At 40.8% G+C, this 24,047-nt stretch overlaps 3 protein-coding genes across 3 annotated transcripts; all 3 read right to left on the reverse strand.

Moving 5' to 3' along the window:
• Positions 1-17: 17 nt before the first annotated feature.
• On the reverse strand, positions 18-11,131 carry LOC148066328 (odorant receptor 131-2-like). The gene is made up of 5 exons (XM_087808143.1): positions 11,021-11,131; positions 10,905-10,977; positions 8,771-8,934; positions 8,644-8,680; positions 18-967 (listed from the first exon to the last, which is right to left on the reverse strand). Exons 1-5 carry the CDS (start codon positions 11,129-11,131, stop codon positions 18-20), a joined length of 1,335 nt encoding a protein of 444 aa, XP_087664269.1.
• A 4,268-nt stretch (positions 11,132-15,399) lies between these two features.
• Positions 15,400-16,350, reverse strand: LOC148066329 (odorant receptor 131-2-like). The gene is made up of 2 exons (XM_087808144.1): positions 15,629-16,350; positions 15,400-15,517 (listed from the first exon to the last, which is right to left on the reverse strand). Exons 1-2 carry the CDS (start codon positions 16,348-16,350, stop codon positions 15,400-15,402), a joined length of 840 nt encoding a protein of 279 aa, XP_087664270.1.
• Positions 16,351-20,991: 4,641 nt separating this feature from the next.
• Positions 20,992-23,732, reverse strand: LOC148066330 (odorant receptor 131-2-like). Its single transcript, XM_087808145.1, has 3 exons — positions 23,014-23,732; positions 22,803-22,902; positions 20,992-21,027 (listed from the first exon to the last, which is right to left on the reverse strand). Exons 1-3 carry the CDS (start codon positions 23,730-23,732, stop codon positions 20,992-20,994), a joined length of 855 nt encoding a protein of 284 aa, XP_087664271.1.
• Positions 23,733-24,047: the final 315 nt, after the last annotated feature.

A 24,047-nucleotide genomic window follows, 5' to 3' on the forward strand; every position in this document is an offset into this window, starting at 1 on the left:
CTGCTTTAATATCCAGTTCAATCGTCAGGAGAAACAGACAACTTTTGTAGCAAGAGGTAGTGAAAAAGAACAGGTCTAATATTCTGGTCTCGAAGACCATATATGAAGGAACAGAGACATCTGGGTAACAGAAAAATAAACACGTAAAAGAAATTCTGCACACGTATAAGATCAAGTCTGTTTAAGACTCTCAGAAAAGCCATGATTATGTTATTATACATTGTTGAAAAGACGGTGAGGCAGAGCTGAGCCAGGTGAAGCAGCAGAGTATTCCGAACCTTAACGACAGAGTCTTTGTCTTTGGTGGCTACCCTGGCTGTGATAATCACTCTAATAAAGCTAAAAATGGTGACTGCACCTACTACAGAGAACAAGAGATATGAGAAGTACTGCATGTACAGGCCGAGCTCAGGTACCACTTTTATAGTAATTGTGTTACAAACAGTGTCCATTTGAAGTGTTTCAAGCTCATGAAATGGGAATTTGAGGAACCACACAACCAAGATTACTGTATTTAGAGAGCTAATGCTCCAGACAATGACGATAGCGCCACCTGTTGTCCTATAGGTTACAATAGTTGCATGTCTGAGTGGGTAGCACACCGCCACATATCTCTCCATAGACATCACCACCAGTGTCAGCGGAGAGATCCAACTTGTGAGACTTGCAATCGCAACCAGAAAACCACATGCAGGATACGAAATCTTAAATAAAGCGTTTGCCAGAAAATAAAGCACTTGACTCAGCAGCATGTAGGTGGTGTCCCCGAAGAGGAGGTTGAACAACAGAATATATCGAGAGGTCTCCTTAAACACAGGTTTACTTCTTAATGTGATCAACATGATGATGTTAATCGTAAAAAAAAAAAGACATGGAATCATAATCACACAGGAAATGAGCATTCTTTCCTTATATCCCATATTCTGGCCTGCCATACTGCTGTTGGACATTTTAGTCGCTGGGATGGCTGCAGGAAAGTAGCTTATTCGGGTCTTACGAGAAGTCCAAGGAAAACCTCATATATATATATATAAGCGCAGTCGCATGGTGTCCATGACAAACACTATTGGGAACAACACAAGTGATGCAAGAGTTAAAACTTTCATTGGGTCATAAGTAAAGTGGAGGGTCTATTTCGCTCAGTAGGTGGCGATAATGCTCTGTAATGCTGATGTATACAAGTCTTATAGACCCATAAGCTAAATGAACCCAGCAAGATGCAGTTACATCATTGGTTACAATACAATTATAATTATAAATTATATTTAAAATAAATGATAATATATTATTTCATTTTATTTCATATTTTATTCAAAATGGAAAATTATAGCACTTTTGCATGATCTGCAGAATCCTAAACCACTGAGCCTTGTTGTTGTTATTACTTGATGCTTCATTCATCCTTGCTCTCTACTCCCACCCACCGTCCAGTGAAGTGCATAGCAGATAAATTGTTGTTTTAAATATTCAAAAATAATGCCTCAAAATTAACCATGGACACACAATTAAGTTTGTTCTGTTCCGACAACAGGAAGGACTAATTACTTATTTTCAGGTAGAATTACTTGAGGTTAACTAATAATTATGTGCATAATACTTAATAAGTAAATATTTTACTTATTCTGCTCGTTTGTCAAATAAGAAAAAGTACTCCTTCATCCAAGAATAGAAGAATAAAAATAAGAATAAGAATAATAAGAAAACCTAATGTGTCTATATGATCAATTTTAACTAATTGAATGCAATCTGGACAGAGCCCTATCTAACTAAGTCCTCCCCCTGGGGGACAAATAAACAACCTTAATTATTTGTATTTAAAAAATGTTTTCTTGACAAACTTAATATTCCAATCTATCGTCAAATCATTTAATTAATGATAATAATCTTGGTATTGACTCTCTTAAATTTGACATCAATTATATGACATTATCAGCTACAAACATATTCTAAGCTTTGTTTAATCATAATTATTCATCCTAGATTTGGTTTGAAAGTCTATTGCTGAAGTAAATGGATAATATCAATAGAAAAAAAAGGTGACTATGTGCAACCTATTCTGCAGTTGTTTATTTATTTAATTATGTTTTTTTCTATATTAGCATTTCTGTTGTCGGATTTCTGGACCTAAGTTTAGCCAATTAATAAAAGACTACTTACTTTATGAATAATACAAAAAATAATAATAATAAAAAAAAAGTAAAACTCTACTAATATTTTTCCGATTATAATTATAATGATTCATTCTTTTCTTTTCTTGTCCTTTGTTAGATATAGAACCTTATGTTCCATTATTAACCCATTTTTCATCTTTATATTGAAGTTGTCCTCCAATAACTGTTAAACTCTAGTATTTCAAATTGGTATTTATTTTAGGTTTACTTTGCTTAAGACATCAATCAAATAAGTTTGTCACGTGGATGAAGACTAGTAATTTCCAATGCTAATATAATTAAATTCCTTCAATAATTACACTTGCAAGTCCATATGTTGTCAATTTTAGAACTCAACTTGTTTATTTTCCATCAATCTCTTGCTCTAGTTCTTATTTTTGATCAACTTAGATTTAAGTTATATTTATCTTTAACAAAGGTAATTTAGGAATTGATATGATTCTTTAGTTTCTAAATAGATTATTTACTTTTTTCTTTCCTATTATTATTATTATTATTTTTGATTATATTTTTTCAAGAGTCAATTATTTCCCCTGCTTTATATTTTTGTTTAATGTTTATAGTTGCATTAGAACGTTAGAAGCAGCTTTAGAAACATGTTTCCATTTCTATTAAACCTTTTCAATGAATCAATTTAATTTTAATTTTATATTTTTCTTTTTTTAAGTTTCACTTTTCCTTTTGTGTATGGTATCATTGGCTGCCATTGATGTAAATAAAAGTATTCTATTTTAATTTATTAAACAATACATGTTCTTAAAATGATTAATTCTGAAAATATGTTTTAATCATAACAAGATATTTTCTGTTATTTGAAACTTCTCCAATGTTTGCACAATTTCCAGCCCATTTGATTGTCCTTTTAAATATATAATTCCAATATGTACCTTCTTTTAGCATTAAGTTAAGTCTTATTAGTTTGAGGGAAGTTGGATTTATCTCAAGTCATGATTTCTTGTGTTTGGTAATTTATACATCTTTACTATTTCACCACATGTCCAAAGAGTAGTTTCCTAAAACTACATTTGTTCATACATGAATTTAAAAGTATGCTAGTCAAGTTTTTAGCTTAACACATGTTGGCTCATGTTTCTTGTTCACCTTCTAACAAGGAGATCATTTGATATATTTAAAAGTCTGCAGTGGACAGTGGCTTCTTATTTCTCCCTCACTGGAGCTTCTCAACACCACCTCTAACAGGTTAAGAATGATCAGAATGTAATGAGAAGGTCAGTTTTGAATCTATTCAGGTGGTGATGAGGATATTGTGTGTGTGCCATGAGTTGTGTATTCCAAACTTTGTATGTCTGTGGATGTCTGTTAAAGTTTGTCATGTGTTTTATATGATATAACCTTGACGTTAGCAGAGAGTTCAAATTATCCGTATGTTTTGACTTCATGGAGAAGAGAGAAACAGAGGGGTTCGAGGGAATTCTTTCATTCTCTCACACACAGGGAGCAGGTTGTAAGAATTGTGTGAATGTCTGAGAGTGTTGTGTGAGTTCAAATGTGTTTTATGAATGTAATAGTTAATTTGATCAGGTGTCAGTCAGACCTCTTTAATTATTTACCTACAACATAAATCCAATATCTATTCTAGATTACTCTTTTGCTTATCCTAACTAGTTTTCTTTCATTAATATTCACTTCAAGGAGATTTTCGCTTGGTCTATAGGTGTTCAACTAGAGAGAAGAATGTCATATTTATTTTTCTCAGTTTTTCTTTTAATTTATCTCTTAATCTATTTTTTTTTCTTATACCTTTCCTCCTACAGTATTTCAGTCTCTATTTTTTTTTTTACCATTTTCACTATTTTAGTCTAATTCCCAAAGAACAATATCATCAATTTCACTCACATCAAGATGGAATGGTTTAGTATAATCTGTATACTCTAGTCTCTATAGTATAGTCTAGAGGTGACAAGTCAGCAGCTCTAGACAGAGTCACTTGATTAGTTAAAATAAAATTCTGCATCAACTGACCACACAAGATTTTGTTTAGTTTTCTTATGGCTGCTTTCATCATAGCTCTGAGTGGAGCAGTGCCATTTGTCTTCATAATCAGGTTCATCATCATCGCAGACATAGTTCATAGTGCAGTGTGGGGGGTCCAAAGGTGGATCATAGGAATGAAGTCTCAAAAGTTTTTTCAAGATCAGAGAAATCATCAGATGTTCAACACGTTTCTGGGCGCAGTTTTAGTGTATCTGCCAATCAAATGAGGTCTGAATCGGCAGATCTGTTGTGTGGAGTCCCTCAAGGTTCTGTTCTGGGTCCTTTATTGTTTTTGCTGTACTTGATTCCCCTTGGTAAAATCATTCAGAGATTTCCAGATGTTTCTTATCACATTTTTGCTGATGACATCCAGCTCTACTGCTCTTTTGATCCAACTGAGCCCCAAAGGCTGAACAGCTTAGTCAATTGTTTGCTAGAAATCAAACAATGGCTGAGTGAAAACACTTTACAGCTTAATGTGGACAAAACTGAAACTCTGGTGATTGCTCCTGATGATAAGATTCCAGGGTTGAGTCAGTACTTGGGTGACTTAGGTCAGTCTGTCAAACTGAGCCTGAGAAACCTGGGTGTTGTATTTGATAAAGACATGTCTCTTGTTCAACACTGCAGACAACTGACCAGAAACTGTTTCCTTCAACTGAGAAAAATCTCTAAACTTAGGAAAATGTTGTCACAACATGATCTGGAGCTTGTAATCCATGCGTTTGTTTCTTCTCGTCTGGACTATTGTAACAGTTTGTTTTCATGTCTTAACAAGAAGGAGCTGTCTCGTCTGCAGTTGATTCAGAACTCTGCAGCGAGAATTCTGACCCGCTCAAGTAGGAGAACTCACATTTCTCCGATCCTTAAAACTCTTCACTGGCTTCCAGTTTCTTTCAGGATCAACTTTAAAATTCTGGTTCTTACTTTCAGAGCTATTCATGGTCAGGCTCCTCCTTACATCACTGATCTGATCCACAGACCTCTGAGGTCTGTGGATCAGAATCTACTTATGGTTCCACGCACACGGCTCAGGACCAGAGGAGAAAAATCTTTTCAGGCTGTTGCTCCTAAGCTTTGGAACAATCTTCCTCTCTCTTTGCGCTTGATGGAGTCTACTGACTCCTTTAAGAAACATCTTAAGACGTTTCTATTTGTTCAGGCTTTTCCTTGAATTTCTCGAACTCCTGTGTTGTTCTCGGTGTTGTCTTGATCTTTGAAGTATGTACTGTTTTGAGTATTGTTTTGATTGTTAAAGCGCTTTGTGACCCTGGTCTCGAAAAGCGCTATATAAATAAATATTACTTACTTACTTACTTACTTACGTTGAACCAGTACAGCTGCCTGCCTCTCTGGAGCAGAGGTTCATTCTTGGTAGAGAGTTGGGCGAGTTCATGTTTTTACAGCTCAGAAAAATTGCCTCAATCGTAGGTGTCACCAATAGGGAACTGTACCAAAGTTCCTGCACTAAAAGCCAAAAATGCACCATTGTTGGCCAAAATGCGTTTGTTTCCATACCCTCGTCCTCTTCTCCTGCCACACCCATGCACTCCAGCCAGTGGCCAATAGAGAGCTATGATAGGAGCCTAGAACTATCATCAACTCTCTATTTTAAGAGAAGTTCTTTCAAGTCTTTTAAGTTGAATCTTAATTAGCTGTATCTGGAGCTCAATGAGATCACTTTGTGTAACTATTCTATTTATTATGAATTCTCGGAAATCATTGATGTGAGTAACCCACCCATAATAAGATGTACCATTAAGTTAAAAACAGAGTAACGGAGCTTTAACTTGTCACCTGTAGTAATAGTTACTTTTCTCTTAAAAAGAGGAGGTCAATAAATGAATAGAACAAATTAATAATAATATTCATAATATTAATAATAATGCTAAAAATAATAGGTAAAGAAGCAATTACCAAAATAAATAATCGAATGAAAATATGAAAGAGGTAGAATCTAAATTAAGAACCAAAACTTTAATTAACTAATTAAAATCCATTATAAAATCCAAATAAATAAAACAAAATTAAGATATTAATAACACAAATAAAATAAATTAAATGGAATAATATGAAAATAATAAATGCAATTAGATCTTATCAAATATATACTTATTCATTAAAATTAATCAAAACAATTGTCAATTAAAAACTTAAGATTTATTTTTATTTTTTATATAACTTCCGAATTAGTTGCATATATATATAGCACAATTGACAAAGAGGAATAAGAGTAACTGTCTAAAGACCAAATACAACACATAACTTAATATACCTCCAATAATTAAAAATATAAAAATCCAATCCCTGATTTACTAAAAATATTAAAACCATAGTAAATCTATGACTAATTGTTAAAATAATAAAATGTAATTTAAAGTAATAATTGGAAAATTAAGAAAACAAAATAAACTGCAATTGATTAAATTAATTAATAATTAAATAATTACACCAATTGAGTCAGAACAATAGTCAATTAAGATGTAAACAAAGAGAAAATCAACAGGGGGCAGCTTAGCAAATACAACACCAAAGATCAGAAATTGAGAGTAGAAGAAGAGACAAAAACAGGAACTAGATATCAACAAACGTACAATCGTGCAAGCATTCAATGACACACTTATTTCAGATGAGCAGTATCAGCTAGACAAAACAACAAAAGTCACATGCAATGTGACCAATTGTGAGTTGATCAATTGACAATGTGAAATAGAAAGAGAGGATGGTCAAGATCATTAATACTAGAGCAGTGTGCCAACCATCAATGTTAATTGATAACTTAATAAAGAGAAAAGATAATTATATCAAACCTAATCTATATACTTATACTAGGAGCAGATCCACCCGCTGCTTGATAGGCCCGGATAACGGCCGATCTTACCCAATGAGAAAACCTCTGGGAGGAGATCGCCTCACCCCGTCGGCATCTACCGTGGCAGATGAATAGGGCATCAGAGCGCCTAATGTAACAGGCCAAAGCCCTCACTGGACATAACAGGTGAAGACGTTCCTGACCCGGTTCCGAGTGGGGCGGCGGATTAAAGGCCGGCTGCGTGATTGTCGTTGCCCGGAACAAAGAACTCAGAATCTCCGGGCGGAACGCTGGGTTAGGACGCAATGACACTCAGTGCTAGTGGAGAGAGCACAAAGCTCACTCGCTCTCTTCGTGGTCGTCAGTGCCAGAAGGAGCGATACCTTGAAAGACAAGATATCCAGTGGGACTTGGTCAAGAGGCTCGAAGGTCGGGCCTGTGAGAGAGTCCAGTACCAACTGGAGATCCCACTGAGGGCTGGAAGGCCTTGCAGGAGGTCAAAGCCTGCAGGCACCCCATAAGAAACGTGTCACCAGAGGGTGGGCGCGAGCCGAAGCACCCTCAAACCCGACATGCCTCGTCGCTATGGCTGATGCGAACACTCTCAGTGTTGCCACAGTCCGTCCGCTATCCAGCAAATGTTGCAGGAAAGACAGGACAGCAGAGACCAAACAGGAGCTGGGGTCCAAGGACCTGTCTGCACACCAGCGGGAGAAAACCCCCCACTTTGAGGCATAAAGCCTGCGTGTCGACAGGGCCCGGGGCATTCTCCAGCGTGTGGAGAACGCCCGGGTCCAAAGTCCCGCTCAGCTCGTCCCGTGCAGGAGCCACACTTTGAGAGGCCGGCCCAGCACCGGGGGCGCCGTCAGAGTACCCCCTGACTGACACAGGGCAGCGGGGGCCCAAGGGATGGCCCACGGGTCCCCAACCGCCATGCGCACCAGCTCTGGGAACCAGAGCGGCCCCCGGGGAGTCTGGCGCTACCAGTATTAACACCAGCCCCTCCCGCCTCGTCCTCCGAACTAAGGGGAGGAGGAGCCGCGGAGGAGGGAAGGCGAACAGTAGTCCGGCCGGCCAACTCGAGTGGGCTAAAGCGTCCACGCCTAGTGGGGGGCAATCCGATGCCCTGAGGGAGAACTAGAGAGGACATTTGAAGTTCTCCCTGCTGGTAATGAGTAAAATACATGTGCGGGTCTTAATCATTAAAGGGGATATTCTTTAATTTATTCATACAAATGTGTTATACGTGCTATGCTTATATAACTGCAATACTATGCAACATTCTGTTTTCTGGAAAACTACTGAGGTAAACAAACATACGAACATTGCCACTCAGCCCCGACACTGCACCGAAGGATCCAAGGTCAGCGAGAGGAACCTCCCTGTTTCATAACCATCGGCATGTCAGTTGATAACGGTACCCTGGTAACCGTCAGAACAGGAACATAACAATTAGACTTGGGGCTTGACACCGAGAGACACCGATGGACCCACCCGTAAGGGGGAGCAACGGCGAAGGAAGGATCCAAGTGCTCCAACCAGGCCGCGTATCGCTAAACAACGCCCGCCAGCATCTTTGATTTTGACCAATGTTAATCTCAAGATTCTCGTACAAAACGAGTCTGCGCACTCTGCTTAGGTATCCTTTTCTGAACATCAGCTCACCTGAGAGGTTGTTCCGCTTAGGTCCGTGCACGTTGGACTGCCGGCATATATCTGCTCTTACGCTTGAAATAAAGCATTTTGTTTTTAAACTTTTAAAATTCTCCGACTGCCTGATTTCCAAATTCACAACACTGGCGAAGAGGTCTGCCACCGGGTTACCGAACGGAGACCATATCTCGGCTGCCTCGGACAGACCCCATTCGTCCTGGATGGCCCCCCTTGACAGTCTGTCCGCTACTGCGTTCAGCTCGCCCGGCACATGCTGAGCTCTAAGAGAAAGCAGGTGACGGTCTGCCCACAGCCAAATCTTCTTTGCCACACTCAGAAGGGCTGGGGATCTGAATCCACGTTGGACCGTGACAGCTGGGGAGAGAGGTGAAGCAGGACGTTGCCTTTAGCTCTAGCCGGTTTATGTGTCTATACAATGGTCTGTTCCAGACCCCGCTGGCATAGGCCTGACCCGAGGTGCCTCCCCAACCTGTGAGGGAAGCGTCTGTGAACACCTGAGTGTAATGAAGGATGCAACTACCCAATGGAACTCTTCGTCTGAGGTTGGCTAGAGAGTTCCAAAATTGGATGTCCTGCAAAACCCGAGCTGCAAGGCGCACTTTTCGACCCTGTTCCCACTTGAGGTCTAGCTTGAGACGACCAAACCATCTCTGAAGCTCCCAAACTACTGTGTGAGCTGCTGCCATGAGCCCCAGGAGGGACATAACGGTGCCTGCTGTCGTCACATGACGCCGAGCTTCCAGCAACTGTGTTGTCAGTCGGAGAATGGGCTGGATACACACGTCCGGGAGGCGCGCGTGTCCCTCCTCCGTGTTCAACAGTACCTCCAGGTAAACGAACTGTTGAACTGGAGTCAGAGCGCTCTTGCTGAGGTTCAACGTGAACCCCAGGGTGGCAATATGGCTCAACACCTTGTGTGTGAGTGTAACTTTCTGCCTCTGACCTGGCAAGGATCAACCAGTCATCCAGATAGGTCAAGATCCTCACCCCACTCACTATTAATGGCTCCAGTGCCGCCTCCACACACGTCCTGGGTGCCAGAGAGTAGCCGAACGGTGTATTGAAACACACGATTCTCGAGGGCGAAACGGAAGTACTTTCGATGTCTCTTGACTATTGGTATGTGAAAGTACGCGTCGGTCAGGTCGATAGATGTCATCCAATCTCCTGGACTTACACCTGTGAGCAGTTTCTTGACCGTCAACATGCGAAATGGGCGGCTAGCTATGAATTTGTTCAAATAGCTAAGGTCCAGTATGGGCCTCCAACGCCCGGTCTTCTTTGGCACAAGGAAGTACCGGGAGTAAAACCCTGTCATCATCTCTGCTGCAGGAACCAGCTCTACCACCTCCTTCTGCAGCAGAGTAGAGACTCGTTTCTTAGACAGGATAATTTTTCCTGCTCCGCCAAGTGTTTTCAGGGATTATCTGGACACGCGTGGCGGGGGTTGACGGGCAAATTGGAGCGCATAGCCCCGCCTGATTACTTCTCTCTGCCATCTGGAATGAAGTAAAACCAGGCGACTCCAAGCCGAATAATGTTCTGTCAGAACCGCAGCCCTGACAAACTTTGGGTTGTCCTCCGGCCTGCCCCCGCGACTGTCCCAGAGCGGGCCGTTGACGAAAGGGCATCACACAAGCCGCTTCTCTATCTCTTGAATCAGCAGAGCATGTACTCAAGCAGAATTCACTTGAACCCCCACTCTCATACATACATTCCGGCTCTGTGGGAAAACGCGCAAGTGCGCGCGAGAAACCTCAGATGCGTGTCGTACATGTACCCTTTTCCCCCCCGGAAGTCTCCCCAGCTCCCCGAACACTCACTATTGTCACTGGAGCTGACAAAACCCGAGATGTGGAGGAATGTGCTGGAGAATTTACCCGGAGCTGATGTGAGTTCAGAACAGGTCGCGCTAGTGTCGGCACCGCATCACTCACCGCGTCCAGTACATTCTCAAGCTCCGCTGGCTGTCCTGACCTGCTCATCACTCGTGAGATCCGACCGCCACGCACCTCTCCAGATGATTGACCAGAAGGGGCGATAGCTCCTCGCCCTCGCCTGCCTCTCAGAACGGCGAGAAAAGTCGCGGATCTTGGTGACGCTCACTCGTCGCCCGCCGCCGCTATTGCCATTGTTGTTGGTGCTGCTGGGGTGGCTGGCTCTGGTGACGACCCCCCCAGCACAAGATAATGAGGCCGACGAACGGGACCTCCGTCTCCGAGCGCCGAATCCCCGTCACCCCTCGTCATCACGCCCATGCAGGTGATGGCTGAGGTGCACCGACTCCTGCTGCACTGCCTCCTGGCGGGCCACAATGTCCCGGAGCTACGGACAGAGAATCCTCCGTTATGGGTCCATCCAGGAGTACCCTCCGATCTTTCTCCGGCAGCGCTGTGGCAAAGTATAGCCACAGATGCCGGTGGCCCAGCTGTCCAGCGTTGCAGAGTCTCCCTCCCAGGATCGCATACGCCTGCAACATACTGAGGAGCGCAGCCACCGAGTCCTTGACTTCCTCCATCTCAGAAGGTCCAAGGTCGTCTCGGTCCAGGGTGAGCATGTCGAGCGCACCGCACAGGAGAGCCATGTTGTTCGCGAGAGAGACCACCTGCGTTCCCCCCCCCTATAGGTTCTGTTGAACAACATAGCCGTCAACCTGTCTTCAGCTCTAGTCAGAGCTACATGTTAGCCTGGCCAGAGCCGAGCTCCCGGGTCGAGGGCAGCACGTACCGCATCCGAGGCCTCCGGGACACCGCGCCGCCCGTCCACACGGCAGTAGGGTCCATAGGTTCCTACGGGAGGCCCCGCAGCCATGGGAGAGGCAGACCCCCGCAGCGCATATTCCCAGATTTTGTCCAGCTTGGGACAAACAACCCCCGGAACCGCAGCCCTGCGCACCTCATTCCGCCCGACCTTCACTCGACAGGCCTTGTACGCCTCCCGTCTCCGTCGAACCTCCACGGGAAGCGCATGGCAGGCCCCACAATCAGCAATCGCGTGATCAGGGCCTAGGCAAAGAAAACAGAAAAGATGTGTGTCCCCCCTCCCCAGGGGGGTGTCACACGTCAGGCACATCACTCTGTCAACATTGATGTTCATGCTCACGTATGCCATGATCCTTCAGGAGCTTTCTCGCTGAGTTGTAAAGGAGGAAGTGCGGCGGGTGTTTCCTGCCTTTATAGGAAGTGGGTTCACTAAGCTTTCTCAGAGACGAGGCGGTGCCTCGGGGTAAACCAATAGCGAAGCTGTTAGAGGGCGGAGCACCAATATGAAGTAGAACTGTCTTTCGGAGCTCATTCTGACTTGCAGCAGCTGACCAGACAAGTCTGCCAAGAAGCAGTGTTCTTATCAGCAAGGGATCGTGTCCAAAGACACACGAACCTGGACTCTCAGCTGAGTCACAGAAAGTCAGGAGATCTCACACAAAGAATAACACAAATGAATGCCAAGTACCGTAGTGAGAAAAAATATAAAAAATATAAAAATATACAGACACAGACAATTTTAACAAAACGATATGTCATGACAATACGACGACAACAGTATTTTACCAAAACAGGTCAGAGAGACACACAATGCTACGTGGAACGAGAATCTTACCAGCCTGTCGTGTCTAAAGTGTTGAAGTCACTATTGGAGAGCCTCTAGATCCTTAATACGCTTCCAAACACCCTGGATAGGAGCATGAACTATTCCATCTATTTCAACCCCCGTCGAACTAACTCTAACCTAATCACCAATGAGACTTTATCCATCACCATGATTGTTCGGAAAAATTAACTAGCCCTGACTATACTGCCAAATACCTGTGGAGCCTCTCAACACAGAAACACAATGAGATCTAACTAGCCTACACACCCACAGCTGGCAGAGCCTTCAGACCAGGATATTGGGAGAGACCGCTCAAATCCCACATATCCCCAAATTAATGATGGCTACCCTGCTTACCGAAAAAGTATGTCTACATTAATCAACCATAGGCCAAGTATCCTAACTAGTTTAGGAATCTGGAAAACGTCAGATGCCCCGTAGAGGGAACCGGTTATACTCCACCCCTACTATCCCAGGGGTTACCAGGTTGTGTAACCCTGTCTCCTCTGCCTATCAATTCAATTAAAATTATAATCAACGTTTTTTGTTTTTTTTTTCAACGATACTTCTTCTTCCCGGGACACGATAGTGTCGTCTACACTTAATACAACAACAAATAACAACTGACCATGCAATACCCCAAAAAACGAGCATCAGCTTATGAAAGCACTATTGAAATATATAATCTAAATTTGTGACAGAACCAGAGACTTACGTTTATTCTTCCAGGCAACCAAAACTAATATAAAATATAAATAAATGTAAGCTTTCCTAACCAAAACATATACACTTAAAAAATCTATGTAAAAAATAAGATAAAATCTTTCTCACCTGATTCCTGAAGTAAGGTATAGTTGCCGGCATGATTGCCTGGAGAATAATCAGCTCAGAGTTCCTCTCGGAATCAAAAAGGCCTTCAGTCCACCATACCACGCCAAGGGTCACAGCAGCAAGTTGTGGGTATTTTGTGTTCCGGTGAACCGACCCCTCCCCAGTCTCGTACGTGGTGGTGGAAAATGAAGGACAGACACATGGATGAGTTTAAGAAAAATGCTTGTTTAGTGAATTATGCAAAAGTCAGAGACAAACTTACGTGAACACGGGCGCTAGTAAGCAGAGAGATCTATCGCAGACGTCTTCAAATGCCAGAATGCAAAGATCTCACAAAATGGTGGATCTTTATAGTAGAATATTCAGGTTAACGCCTCTAGTCAAATGTACATGTAGGATTGGTCAGTAACTGTAAACACTTGATTCTAAGATGGCCGTCGCACGTGGTCGTCGTGGAAATTTACCAAAGGTTGTTGTCTTCTAGAGAGAGTCTGTTCCCAGCGACTTGCTGGCCTGTTGTGTCTTTCAGTGTGAGTTCTCAAACAGGTTCCCACAGACTTGCTGGGAATCTGGGATTGTTTAATCGTTCTCAGTGTGTGAAAGGCTTTGTGACCTGGGCCTGTGAGTTGTTTCAGTCAGTGACTGCAATGCAAGAAAATGATTATTTAATATGAATTAAATATGTAAGATTATCAGTTAATCAAGTGACTATTTGAAATGTGTGTTAAATCTAGATGATTGATTACAGTAAAGTTGTCATTTCCTTACAATGGGAATGGGCCTGTGTTTTGGTAGTCTAACGTGGATTGAGTGTTTGAAAGGAGTGCTAGGATGGCTTTGTCGTCTGGGTATTTTAGGTATGCTGTGGGAAGAGTGGTGCTGAGGCATTAATTTGTGTAGACAGTGTACAGGAAGGGGCTCAACACACATCCCTGAGGGACCCCTGTGTTGATGGTGAGTGCAGGGGATCTGGTTGAGGTCACTCTTAAGGCTTGCAGTCGGTCTGTAAGGAAGCTGTGGATGAGGTGGATCAGGCAGTAGTTGATGATCAGCAGATGTTTCTGGATTTAGTTGTACGCAAAGCTGATGTCCACAAAATTATCCTAGAAACAATTGCCTTTGAAGGCCAGGTGCTGGAGGAGGAGGTGCAGAAATGGAAATGTGGGACAGGATCCAGGGGTGGAGTGACAAAATGTGTTTTAAATATTCAAAAATAATGCCTCAAAATTAACCATGGACACACAATAAAGTTTGTTCTGTTCCAAAAACAGGAAGTAGTAATTACTTATTTTCAGGGTAGAATTACTTGAGTTAACTAATAATAATGTTCATAATACTTATTTGTAAATGTTTTAGTTATTCTGCTCGATTGTCAAATAAGAAAAACTACTCCTTCATCCAAGAACAGAAGAAGAAGAAAGCCTCAAACGTCTCAGGTAGAGACATCGCCAAGCCATAATCCACAGGGAGAAAATCTGTGATTCATCCATTAATTCATTCATTTTCTGTCCCGTATTGCATCATGGAGGACGCAGGGGGGCTATAGCCTATCCCAGCTTTTTCGGGCAACAGGTGGGAGAAACCCTGAACAGGACGCCAGTCTGTTGCAGGGCACACAAAGACATAAAATCATTAGCACACACTCATGCCTACGCTATCAACCTCTCAAACCGGAGTCAAACAATAATAGTTGATAATAGTAGTATTAAAGCAGGTCATCAAAACGCTCTTTATTAAAAATTAGAGACTGAGTTAAAGTTGAAAACCAAATTAGATCAAACACAGACACACTCCCAGTTTATTAACAATTTATTGCATGATACCACACTGGAAGGAGGAATGTAGAGGGCGCTATGCTCCGGCGATTAACTGTCACTGCAGTGAGCCATCGTAAATTCCTCTTTGCTTTGTTCCTCTCTTCGCTGCTGATCTTCATCAACCTGCAGCAGTTCATGTTTGTTTTAGGCCTTTCAAATTGAAAAGAGGGTTTAATCAATGTAACATGGAGGGAAAAATACAAGATAAAATATCATCAGCTTGTTCGTAAGTCAACTTTCTGTGTAAAATATTTGTTGAAAAGCTTCCAATAATTATTATATTATTTATAATATTAAATTTACATTTTCGGAGGTTTAAATCCAGAGGTAATGTTTCCAAAACTATTTCCAGTTTTAAAATGTACTATTGGTACAGCTAAGATCATTATTTCCTCAATTATTAGAAGTAACTTTAAATATATTATAAATCTTTTGTTGTTTGGATATATAACAGATACAAAACGTTTCTCAAAGCTTGCATAAATATGTTTGGTAGTCAGTGTCCATGACTCTATATGAATGCACCTGAAGTTTGATTTGAGAAATCATAGTGTCCACAGAAGACATTATTCAATAGAATGGGTCGAATAGTCCGGTCTCTGAGACCGTAGATCAAAGAACTAAGACATCTTGGGATCAGAAAAACCACAACATAGAGGAAATTCAACACACGCACAAAATTGATCCAGCTCATAAAATTATACAGAGTCACCAATGCTGGGAGAAAAATGGTGGAGGACAGACCAAGCACCAGCTGGATCATGTGCAACATCAGAGTACTCTGAGCCTTCTGGGCTGAGACCTTGTTAGTTGAGGCTGATCTGGCTGCAAATAAAACAGCTAGAAAAGTGGATACAACCATAAAAGTTGTTAAAACAAACACTAAGTTATTAAACGTACGATCATATTCTGCAGCCTCTGGAATAGGAAACATGACAAAAGTGTCACACACTCTGTTCATGTCCAGACTCTCCAATTCTTTGTATGGAAACTGACACATTAATGCAATACGTATCAAAATATTTATAAAAGAGAAAGTCCACACTATAAGGATGGCCCCTGCTGTGGATCTCATGGTGACGATGTTAGAGTGTCTGAGTGGAAAACACACAGCCACATATCTCTCCAGAGACATCACAACAAGTGTTAGAGGAGAAATACCTTCTGTGAGAGAAGCAGCCAAGACGAAAGTTCCACACATAGGGTAAGATAAGAAAACTCTGCTGTTAGCCAAAATGTAAAGGAACTGACTAATAGTCATGTAAACAGTATCTGAAACAAGAAGGTTAGTCAGAAGAATGTAACGTGACGTCTCTCTAAACACTGGTTTACTCATCAGAGTGTACAAAATAATGACATTAATAGTTAACAAAAAAATACATGGAATACCAGTGAACAAAGAGACCATAATTCTCTCCAACTCTCCCTGATACTGCATAGCCACACTGCTGTTAGACTCCATCATACATCTGCAGGATCAGAGAAATAAACTTCAACCACATCTATTTCTAAAGAAGAAATACAATCAAACATGACCATATGCCCTTTCCAGGAGTCAACTGCAACCTATTTTGTCTCCTCCATGTGGGATGACCAAGTCAACAGTTCCGAAGCCCTTATTTAAGCCTGAGCTCCAGAAGGAGGCTGTCTTGGTTCACATGGAAACCAGTGACTCTTAATCAAAGTTCTAGATGCAGGACCTGCAGAGAGTTTCTTTACTGTAGCTTAGCAAATTGAATAGATAGATTATATTTATCCCAAAAACTATATTCTTTTTCCCTTTACAGTTCAAATATCACACAATAAATATAACAAAACACAACAACAATACATTACGACAGTGTTAACAGAGACAAAGATGTTGGTGGATAGTGAAAAGATGAGCGTGGCCTGCTATTAATGGGCTTATAAAAGTCGTTGTACACACTAACTTGTCCACTTTGTCTCAAAGACATCATTATTTTCGAGGAAATTATCAGTGAAGATGGTGAACGACCGCTGGCACCTGGGATACATGTTTACTGGCATCTGATGCCTTGGGTCACTGAAAATATATAAATAATACCTCAACACTGAACAAAAGTAAACAAGTGAATGGATGGCATGTTTGCTGCTGTACCTGCAACACAATCATATATAAAAAAAGATCAATGCCAAAGGCCGAGGCAGGAATTGAGCCAGGCTCTTCTGAGTCTCAGCCACTAATATTCACCGCAGGCCACAGAGACCATTATTATTGTATGGCAGATTACAGTATATGAACTTTAAGATATCGGGGGCTTTTTAAACAACAACAAAAAAAAGTTTAGATTTGTAGAAACCTGAATAAAGGATTCATCAATTTACTTTTCTTTACTTTCATTTTACTAGAGTGGTTTTCTCTTAGACATTTCTTCAGTCTTCTTCACGGCTAACATAATGTTCTGTCATTGCGCGTCTGATGGCTTGACTGTGATCGCGCCATCTAGTGGCTGTTATATGAGTTGCAAGACTTAGAAGTCACATTTTTTGCAGTTTGCGCTACGAATGTCTGAAAATAAACTTGTAAGTGGTGAATCTGTGTAATAGCAAGACTTGTAAAATAAGAATACTTGTAATTGCTGATCGAGATGTAAAATTTAGTTTCACACGCAGAAAATTTTTACAGATGTTTTTTTTTGTTTTGTAAATTAAAATTATATATTTATGAATATGACTTTTACATTTGTGGATATCACAAAACAGATAACCATTGAATATTTACAGATCACACTTTCACAATTTAAAAATATACTTAGACAAATATGGCTCCATAGCTATTCAGGGCAGTTATGGTTGCAGGGATCAGGCTTTTCCTCAGTTGAGCTCTCCAGAAACTGGTGGTTCTGTACCTCCGTCCTGATGGTAGAGGGATAAAAAAATTGGTTTAGAGGGTGAGTGTTCTCGTGGACTATAAGGTTTGCCAGGCGGCTGACGGACTCATTGTTGAGCTCTGTGAGGTTGGGCCTGGGGAGGCCGATGATTGTAGCTGCTGTGTTTGTGATGCATGTAAGTTTGGTACGGTGGTGACAAAAAGCATTTTCAAGAAAAGGTGGAACAGTACAAAAAGGATGGGTTGGATGATACTTTTGTACAGTAGCAACAGGAGGTGGGGTGCAACGTGTAGTCCTTTTAGTCTGCGGATGGCTGATGGCTTTTCTGAATGTCCTGGGTGTGCTGGTTGAAGATGAGTTTATTTTCCAATTATTCCTTGCTATTTAAAAGTGGCCAACGTTTCGACTGTTATTGATTGGTTTCTGGGGTAAAATTAGGCTGAGCAGCAATTCATTAGTTTTGTTTATGAATGTGTTGATTGTTTATTTGGGAACTTGGAAATGGGACACCCCTTAAAATCATATTCGTCATTGGTACTCGTCCAAATCCGTTGAGGTGAAATTACGTAATGTTTGGCAACAAAAGATACATTAACGGTGTTGATACCATGGTCATGGGATTTAGGCTTACTTTTAAAGTGTGTTAGCTGCCATAAATGTTTTTCTACGGGGCCATCATTCTGGATAAAAACACAGGTATGTTGAATATACTGCAAACACGTATTGTTGTAGGTTAGCTTGCCTAGCCGAGCTAAGTTCACATTGGTAAGCTTAAAACGGTAATATCGTATCAATCCATTATTGATAATGTTTTTAAGCGAACGTTAACTTATTATTGTTTGTTTTAAATTTGTTCAGATTTGATTTGCATTCTATCAAAAATAAAGTGTCTTTAGTAGGTTTGTGATGAAAAGGTAGATTAAGAAGGGGTTTATGTTGTACACAATGTTTAAAAAAAAAAAAAAAAAAACTGGTGAAATCTTGTTCTTATTTTATTTTGATTTATTTTTTATTTTTATAAAAAAATGCTGTATGTATTGGCTATTGGAAAAAAACAATTTCCCGAAGGAGACCTCCTGAGGGATCAATAAAGTTTTACCTTACCTTACCTTACCTTAAATATTTCATGTGATCTTACTAGATTGGTCATTAAACAACTTACTGCAAGCTAAACCAGGACCTTCCAATGTTCAGATTGTGATTCAATGTGGAGGGCGGGGGCCCTACAAAATGAAGTACTTGTGCAGGACCAAGAGAACAATTTATGTCTGTATATCGTTTGCAGTGCGTTAAGTGTGTGTGTATATTTTCAGATCTGCAAATATTATTTTTACAGTTGTTTGTGAAATACTTGTGTGATTTGTCAGATAAATCATTTTCAGAAGCATACAATCAGTTTGACTTTCAAATTTTTATTAAAGTAAAACATTTCAAGTACCAAACTGGAGGTAGATAATAGTGCGAACAAATTAACAGAGCAGTCTCCTCCCCACCATTAGTGTCGACCCAGTTCCGTTCTTTTTCATTTCCTGCAACACACAAAAAGTAGATAGGATGAATGGTTAGCATGGAGAGGGAAATGAAAAAGCAGCACAGAGAAAGAAGAAAGGATGAAATTATGGAAAAGACATGAGGAGGAAAGGGAGAAAGGAGGACAGGAAATAATGAGAAAAAAGTTACAAGATAGAAAAAATGAAGTAACAACGGGAGTCAAGGTTAACAAAAAGGGAAAAATAGTACAGTATTTGCAGTAGAAATAATTAGGAAACTTACATTATCAATAAATATTGGAAATATTACTGTACTGCTTTTACATGCAAGGAATTCTGGGATACCCCTTACAACCAACTGAGGTCCCGGAGAATCTTTAAACACTTGTCCCTCAACAACTATCTGAGTATTGGGTCGACACTTAATCTTTGCAGGAGAGCGGATTTTGAATTTGAGTGTTGAGATTGAGTGTTAAGGAGGTAATGTAAATGGGATGGGGCCTGTGTTTTGGTAGTCCAAGGTGGATTGAGTGTTTGAAAGGAGTCAGCCAGGTGCTGGAGGAGGTGCAGCAGGCATGTCACAGTATCCTCTGTGCCCCTCTCTGCCTTGTAATAAATAGAAATGTGGGACGGGATCCAGGTGTTAGGCGACAAGTGGGAGGAAGATGTTGAGTAGTAGTTTTCCCAGGCACTTCATTATTATTGATGTCAGGGATATGGGGTGGTAGTGATTGGAATCTGTGGGGCATGGTCTTTTTGGTAATGGTATTATTGTGGATTTTTCCAAAGAGTGGGTATTGTGGCGGTTCTATATGATAGGCAGAAAAGTGGGTGCAGTATTGGTGAATATTTAAACAGAGTTAAAAGTCTATGTTGCCCAGCAACAGCACCAAAACAGCTTTTTGGGAAAATCTGCATGGAAGAATGGGCCAAAATATATCTACAGTGAACCTCGTGAAGACCTAGAGACAAGCTTGACCTCAGTCAATGCCAATCCCAATGGGTTACAGTAAACTATTTTTGTTATTGATCAAATACTTGTTTTCTGCAACACTATGAAAACGTACAATTTCTTTTACATTCCGTCTCTCAAAGTCAAAGTATACCTATGATAAATTGATCACCTTTTTAAGATTACTTTTTAAGAGGATTACTTGCAGAATCTTTCATGGCTGGTTAACCCAGGTGTCAGAAGGGGGAGGAAGGCGGAGGTTAAAGAGGTACTTTAATCCTAATTCAGGCAGCGGGTCATGCACGTAAAGATTAGGCAGACTAAACAGGAGAGGAGCAGGCACATATCCAATGTCACAAAACTATCTGGTCTCACACAAAGAGCAAACAAAAGGGAACATAAGAGAGCTTAGCACACAGGAGATAACAAAGACATTCTGACAATGCTGGCCAAGTGGGTACGGGGTTATAAAAATCAGGAACTAACGCAGGTGATACAAATTAGTAACAAACTTATGAAGTAAATAGCAGTTTACACCAAGAGTCTGATGTACTATTCTCTTGCAGGAACCCAGGAACTCTCCGCTGGGCCAACAGTCTCTTGACCATGTAGCAAAGGCTGTCAAACTGTCAATCACTGTCAGGGAAAACAAATCTTATCCACACACATATCAACAGCGACTTTGCTGTGATTGGTCATGCGTCAAGGACTGCCGTGCTCTCTGAGGGAGGTTAACCCTGTGATCATCCCGGGGCACCCTCCCATAGGCGGGGCCACCAGAATTGATGTGTGATCAAGCTTTACTCAGCCTAGCGAAACCAGCTGATCAGGGAAGAGTCCTGCCCCTGTAGGAATCAGGAATGGAGGGGTTTCGAGATTCGAGACCCAAGTATCATTTTTCCTTAGTCCAAGAGAAATTCCTTTATTCAGAAAAAGAACCTGTTTTTACATACCTCCCGCAACTCCCTACCCTTCCTGAGCCTGTCTGCGTGTGTGTAAATAAAATGTGGCTCTTACTTAAATAGGGCATTTTTATGCTTTTAAAGCAACTTAAGTGCTTTACACTAAGTTACACATTCACCTACTCACACACACAATCACACATTGACAGCAATAATTAAAACAATACCCAATAAAAAATGTGTGTATGTCCAAACATTAGTGTAAAAATTGTGTGCACAGTGTAAGGGCTCTTGGAAAAAACCAGATTATATTACTATAATCATTGCTCTGTGTGTGTATAAGAGAATTGAAGTTGTATTGTGAAGGATTTCAGCAATGCAGAATCTCTACTCGTGTGAGCTGAAGAAGAATTAACCTCTTACCCCTTTTGTGTCAGGAGTTCAAAAGTCTTGAGACCCAGGTGCGGAAGTAAAAACAATGTTCCAAGTAGGAAATCCAAGACAGTTTAATAACAAAGGTAAAAATCCAAAACGTATCCCAGAACGGGTGTCAAAGAACAAAAAGCGTATCCACAAAAAGGGAGATCTGTGGCAAAACTGGACGCAGGCAGGGGTGCGGCTGGCCGATAACTGAATCAGGAGGAACAAAAAACTCACGTTAGAACGGAGAGGTACGGACAACGTACTGGTTTCTACCGCCAAGAAATCAGCCACAGATCATGCGCACCTGCCTGCGCCTATCACAGAAGAAAACAAAACAAAAGCATCAAGTGGTCAAACATGACATTTTGTTTTTTGCATTAAGTGCTGGTAACTCCAAATGGCAGAAAAAGATCCTCGTAATGTCCAGTGTCAATCGCTATCCCAAGGGAGATAGGGAGACAGGGACACACACTATTTTCTTTCACACAAATATTACCTAAACTAAAGTAGGCCTCTGTTTAGAGATCAAAAGCGTTAACTGTTTGGAAAAATTAATTAGTGTTTATTAGTGACATTTTAGGATTGTTTACTGGTTAATATAACAATATTTTTCCAGATCACTTTGCTATTTCCTCTTGCATTATTTATAATATTGAAAATAACTTTGGCCTTCCAAACTATACTTGTTAATGTCTAGCTGAGGTGAATTTCTGCACATCTGTGGTCAAACCACAGGTTTCTTGAGCAGAATATCAAATCATCAATGCTCTACATTTGCTGTCCATCCAAGGAAAAGCATTCTTATTATTTTCAGCTTCCCCTCTTTATCAACTTATTCTATACATTTTCAAGCTAAAAAAAATCACAACCTGTTAATGTGTCATTGTCCATATTAGAACAAGAATATCACTCCAGTCAGTCTCTCTAAAATCTACATCAATATTTTAACTTGAAGAAGCCTAACTTTTAAGAGTTTATAGAAGAGTAGTATGCTATTACGATCCGACATTCCTGTTAGAGTTGCTGATCCTCTCCTTATTGAAAGTGTGACTTCATGAACCATCTCTGATCTGGGTTCTTTGTTTGAGTTTACATCTTAAAATTCGATCCCTCACCCGACACAATATCAGCTAGTTAAAGAATAAAGATTCTGACAACAAATGTTATTTGTTTAGCTTTGTTTATGTATGAGAAACAAAATAAAAAAAAAACATAAACAATATGAAACAACATTTAAATCAAATTTTGATTAAGGTGTCAAAGTTCAAGAATGTAGAAGAATACTAGTGAGAGACCTTTGTCTTAACAGCTGGTTTGAGTCCACAGCAGAGGCTAGATAAAAGGATGGGTCTGATGGTCGGATCTCTTAGACCATAGATGAGAGAACTTAAACATCTTGGCATGAGAAAAACAAATATGTACATAACATTCATCATACGCATGAAACTGACTCGATCCATGAATTTAACAACTGTCACAAACACAGGCACAAAGATGGTGGAGGACAGACCTAGGATCAGCTGGATCATGTGCAGCAGCAGAGTATTTTGAACCTTCCTAGCTAAGGTTTTGCTCTGGGTGGCTGACCTGGCTGCAATTACCACCCCTATTAAACTAGAAACAATGATAAAAGCTGCTGAGGTAAACAGTAAGATGTTGAAAGCTTGATCATACTTGACAGCAACTGGAACCAGAGTCATGATAAACGTGTCACAAACTGTCTTCATCTGCAGACTCTTTAATTCTTCAAATGGAAACTGACACATCAGCACAATACGAATCATAATACTCATAAAACAGAAAGTCCACACTAGAAGGATGGCCACTGCTGTGGATCTCATGGTGACGATGGTGGAGTGCCTGAGTGGAAAACACACAGCCACATATCTCTCCAGAGACATCACTGCCAGAGTCAGAGGAAATATGCTTTCTGTGAGCATAGCATAGGCGACCAGTAATCCACACAAAGGAAATGACAAGAAAACTCTGCTGTTAGCAATAATATACAGAATCTGACTCATCATCATATAGAGTGTGTCTGCAATCAGAAGGTTAGTCTGAAGAATGTAACGTGACGTCTCTCGAAACACTGGTTTACTCCTCAGAGTGAACAAAATGATGACATTAACAGTTAACAACACAATACACGGAAGAGCAGTGAACACAGAGACAATGATACGCTCTGACTCTTTCTGAAACTGCGCAGCCACACTGCTGTTAGACATCATCATACATCTGCAGGGTCAGAGAAATATACCTCAAACACATCTATTGCTGATAAAGAAAGACCATGAAACAAGATAGTCACCTTCCCTGTCTAAGAGTCAGCTAGAAACTGCTGTGTCTCCTCCATGTGGGAGGATCAGGTCAAAAGCTCAGAAGCTCCAATTTAAACTAGTGCTCCGGAAGGATACTTCAGGTGTTCACATGGAAACCAGGTGAGCGACAAACACAGTGAGATTACATCATCACCCTTGGATTTTTTGTCTCAGATTTATAAAAACACTTAAGTATTTTAGCTACCCCATAATACAACAAAA

The sequence above is a fragment of the Callionymus lyra genome, chromosome 14, assembly GCF_982586985.1.
Source record: "Callionymus lyra chromosome 14, fCalLyr1.hap1.1, whole genome shotgun sequence".
NCBI lineage: Eukaryota > Metazoa > Chordata > Actinopteri > Syngnathiformes > Callionymidae > Callionymus > Callionymus lyra.

What these genes read in the sequence shown, in the direction of transcription:
- LOC148066328 (XM_087808143.1), bottom strand. Translation starts at nt 11,131, where the DNA reads ATGTTGCAGGCGTATGCGATCCTGGGAGGGAGACTCTGCAACGCTGGA. An exon ending in CAGACCTCTTCGCCAGTGTT is followed by an intron (nt 8,681 to 8,770) that starts GTGAATTTGGAA and finishes ATATGCCGGCAG; the next exon opens with TCCAACGTGCACGGACCTAA. An exon ending in TAAGCGGAACAACCTCTCAG is followed by an intron (nt 968 to 8,643) that starts GTGAGCTGATGT and finishes ACTTTCCTGCAG; the next exon opens with CCATCCCAGCGACTAAAATG.
- LOC148066329 (XM_087808144.1), bottom strand. Translation starts at nt 16,350, where the DNA reads ATGGAGTCTAACAGCAGTGTGGCTATGCAGTATCAGGGAGAGTTGGAG. An exon ending in ATCCAGCTGGTGCTTGGTCT is followed by an intron (nt 15,518 to 15,628) that starts GTCCTCCACCAT and finishes TCTGATCCCAAG; the next exon opens with ATGTCTTAGTTCTTTGATCT.
- LOC148066330 (XM_087808145.1), bottom strand. Translation starts at nt 23,732, where the DNA reads ATGTCTAACAGCAGTGTGGCTGCGCAGTTTCAGAAAGAGTCAGAGCGT. An exon ending in ATCCAGCTGATCCTAGGTCT is followed by an intron (nt 22,903 to 23,013) that starts GTCCTCCACCAT and finishes TCTCATGCCAAG; the next exon opens with ATGTTTAAGTTCTCTCATCT. An exon ending in AACCAGCTGTTAAGACAAAG is followed by an intron (nt 21,028 to 22,802) that starts GTCTCTCACTAG and finishes TGATTCCTACAG; the next exon opens with GGGCAGGACTCTTCCCTGAT.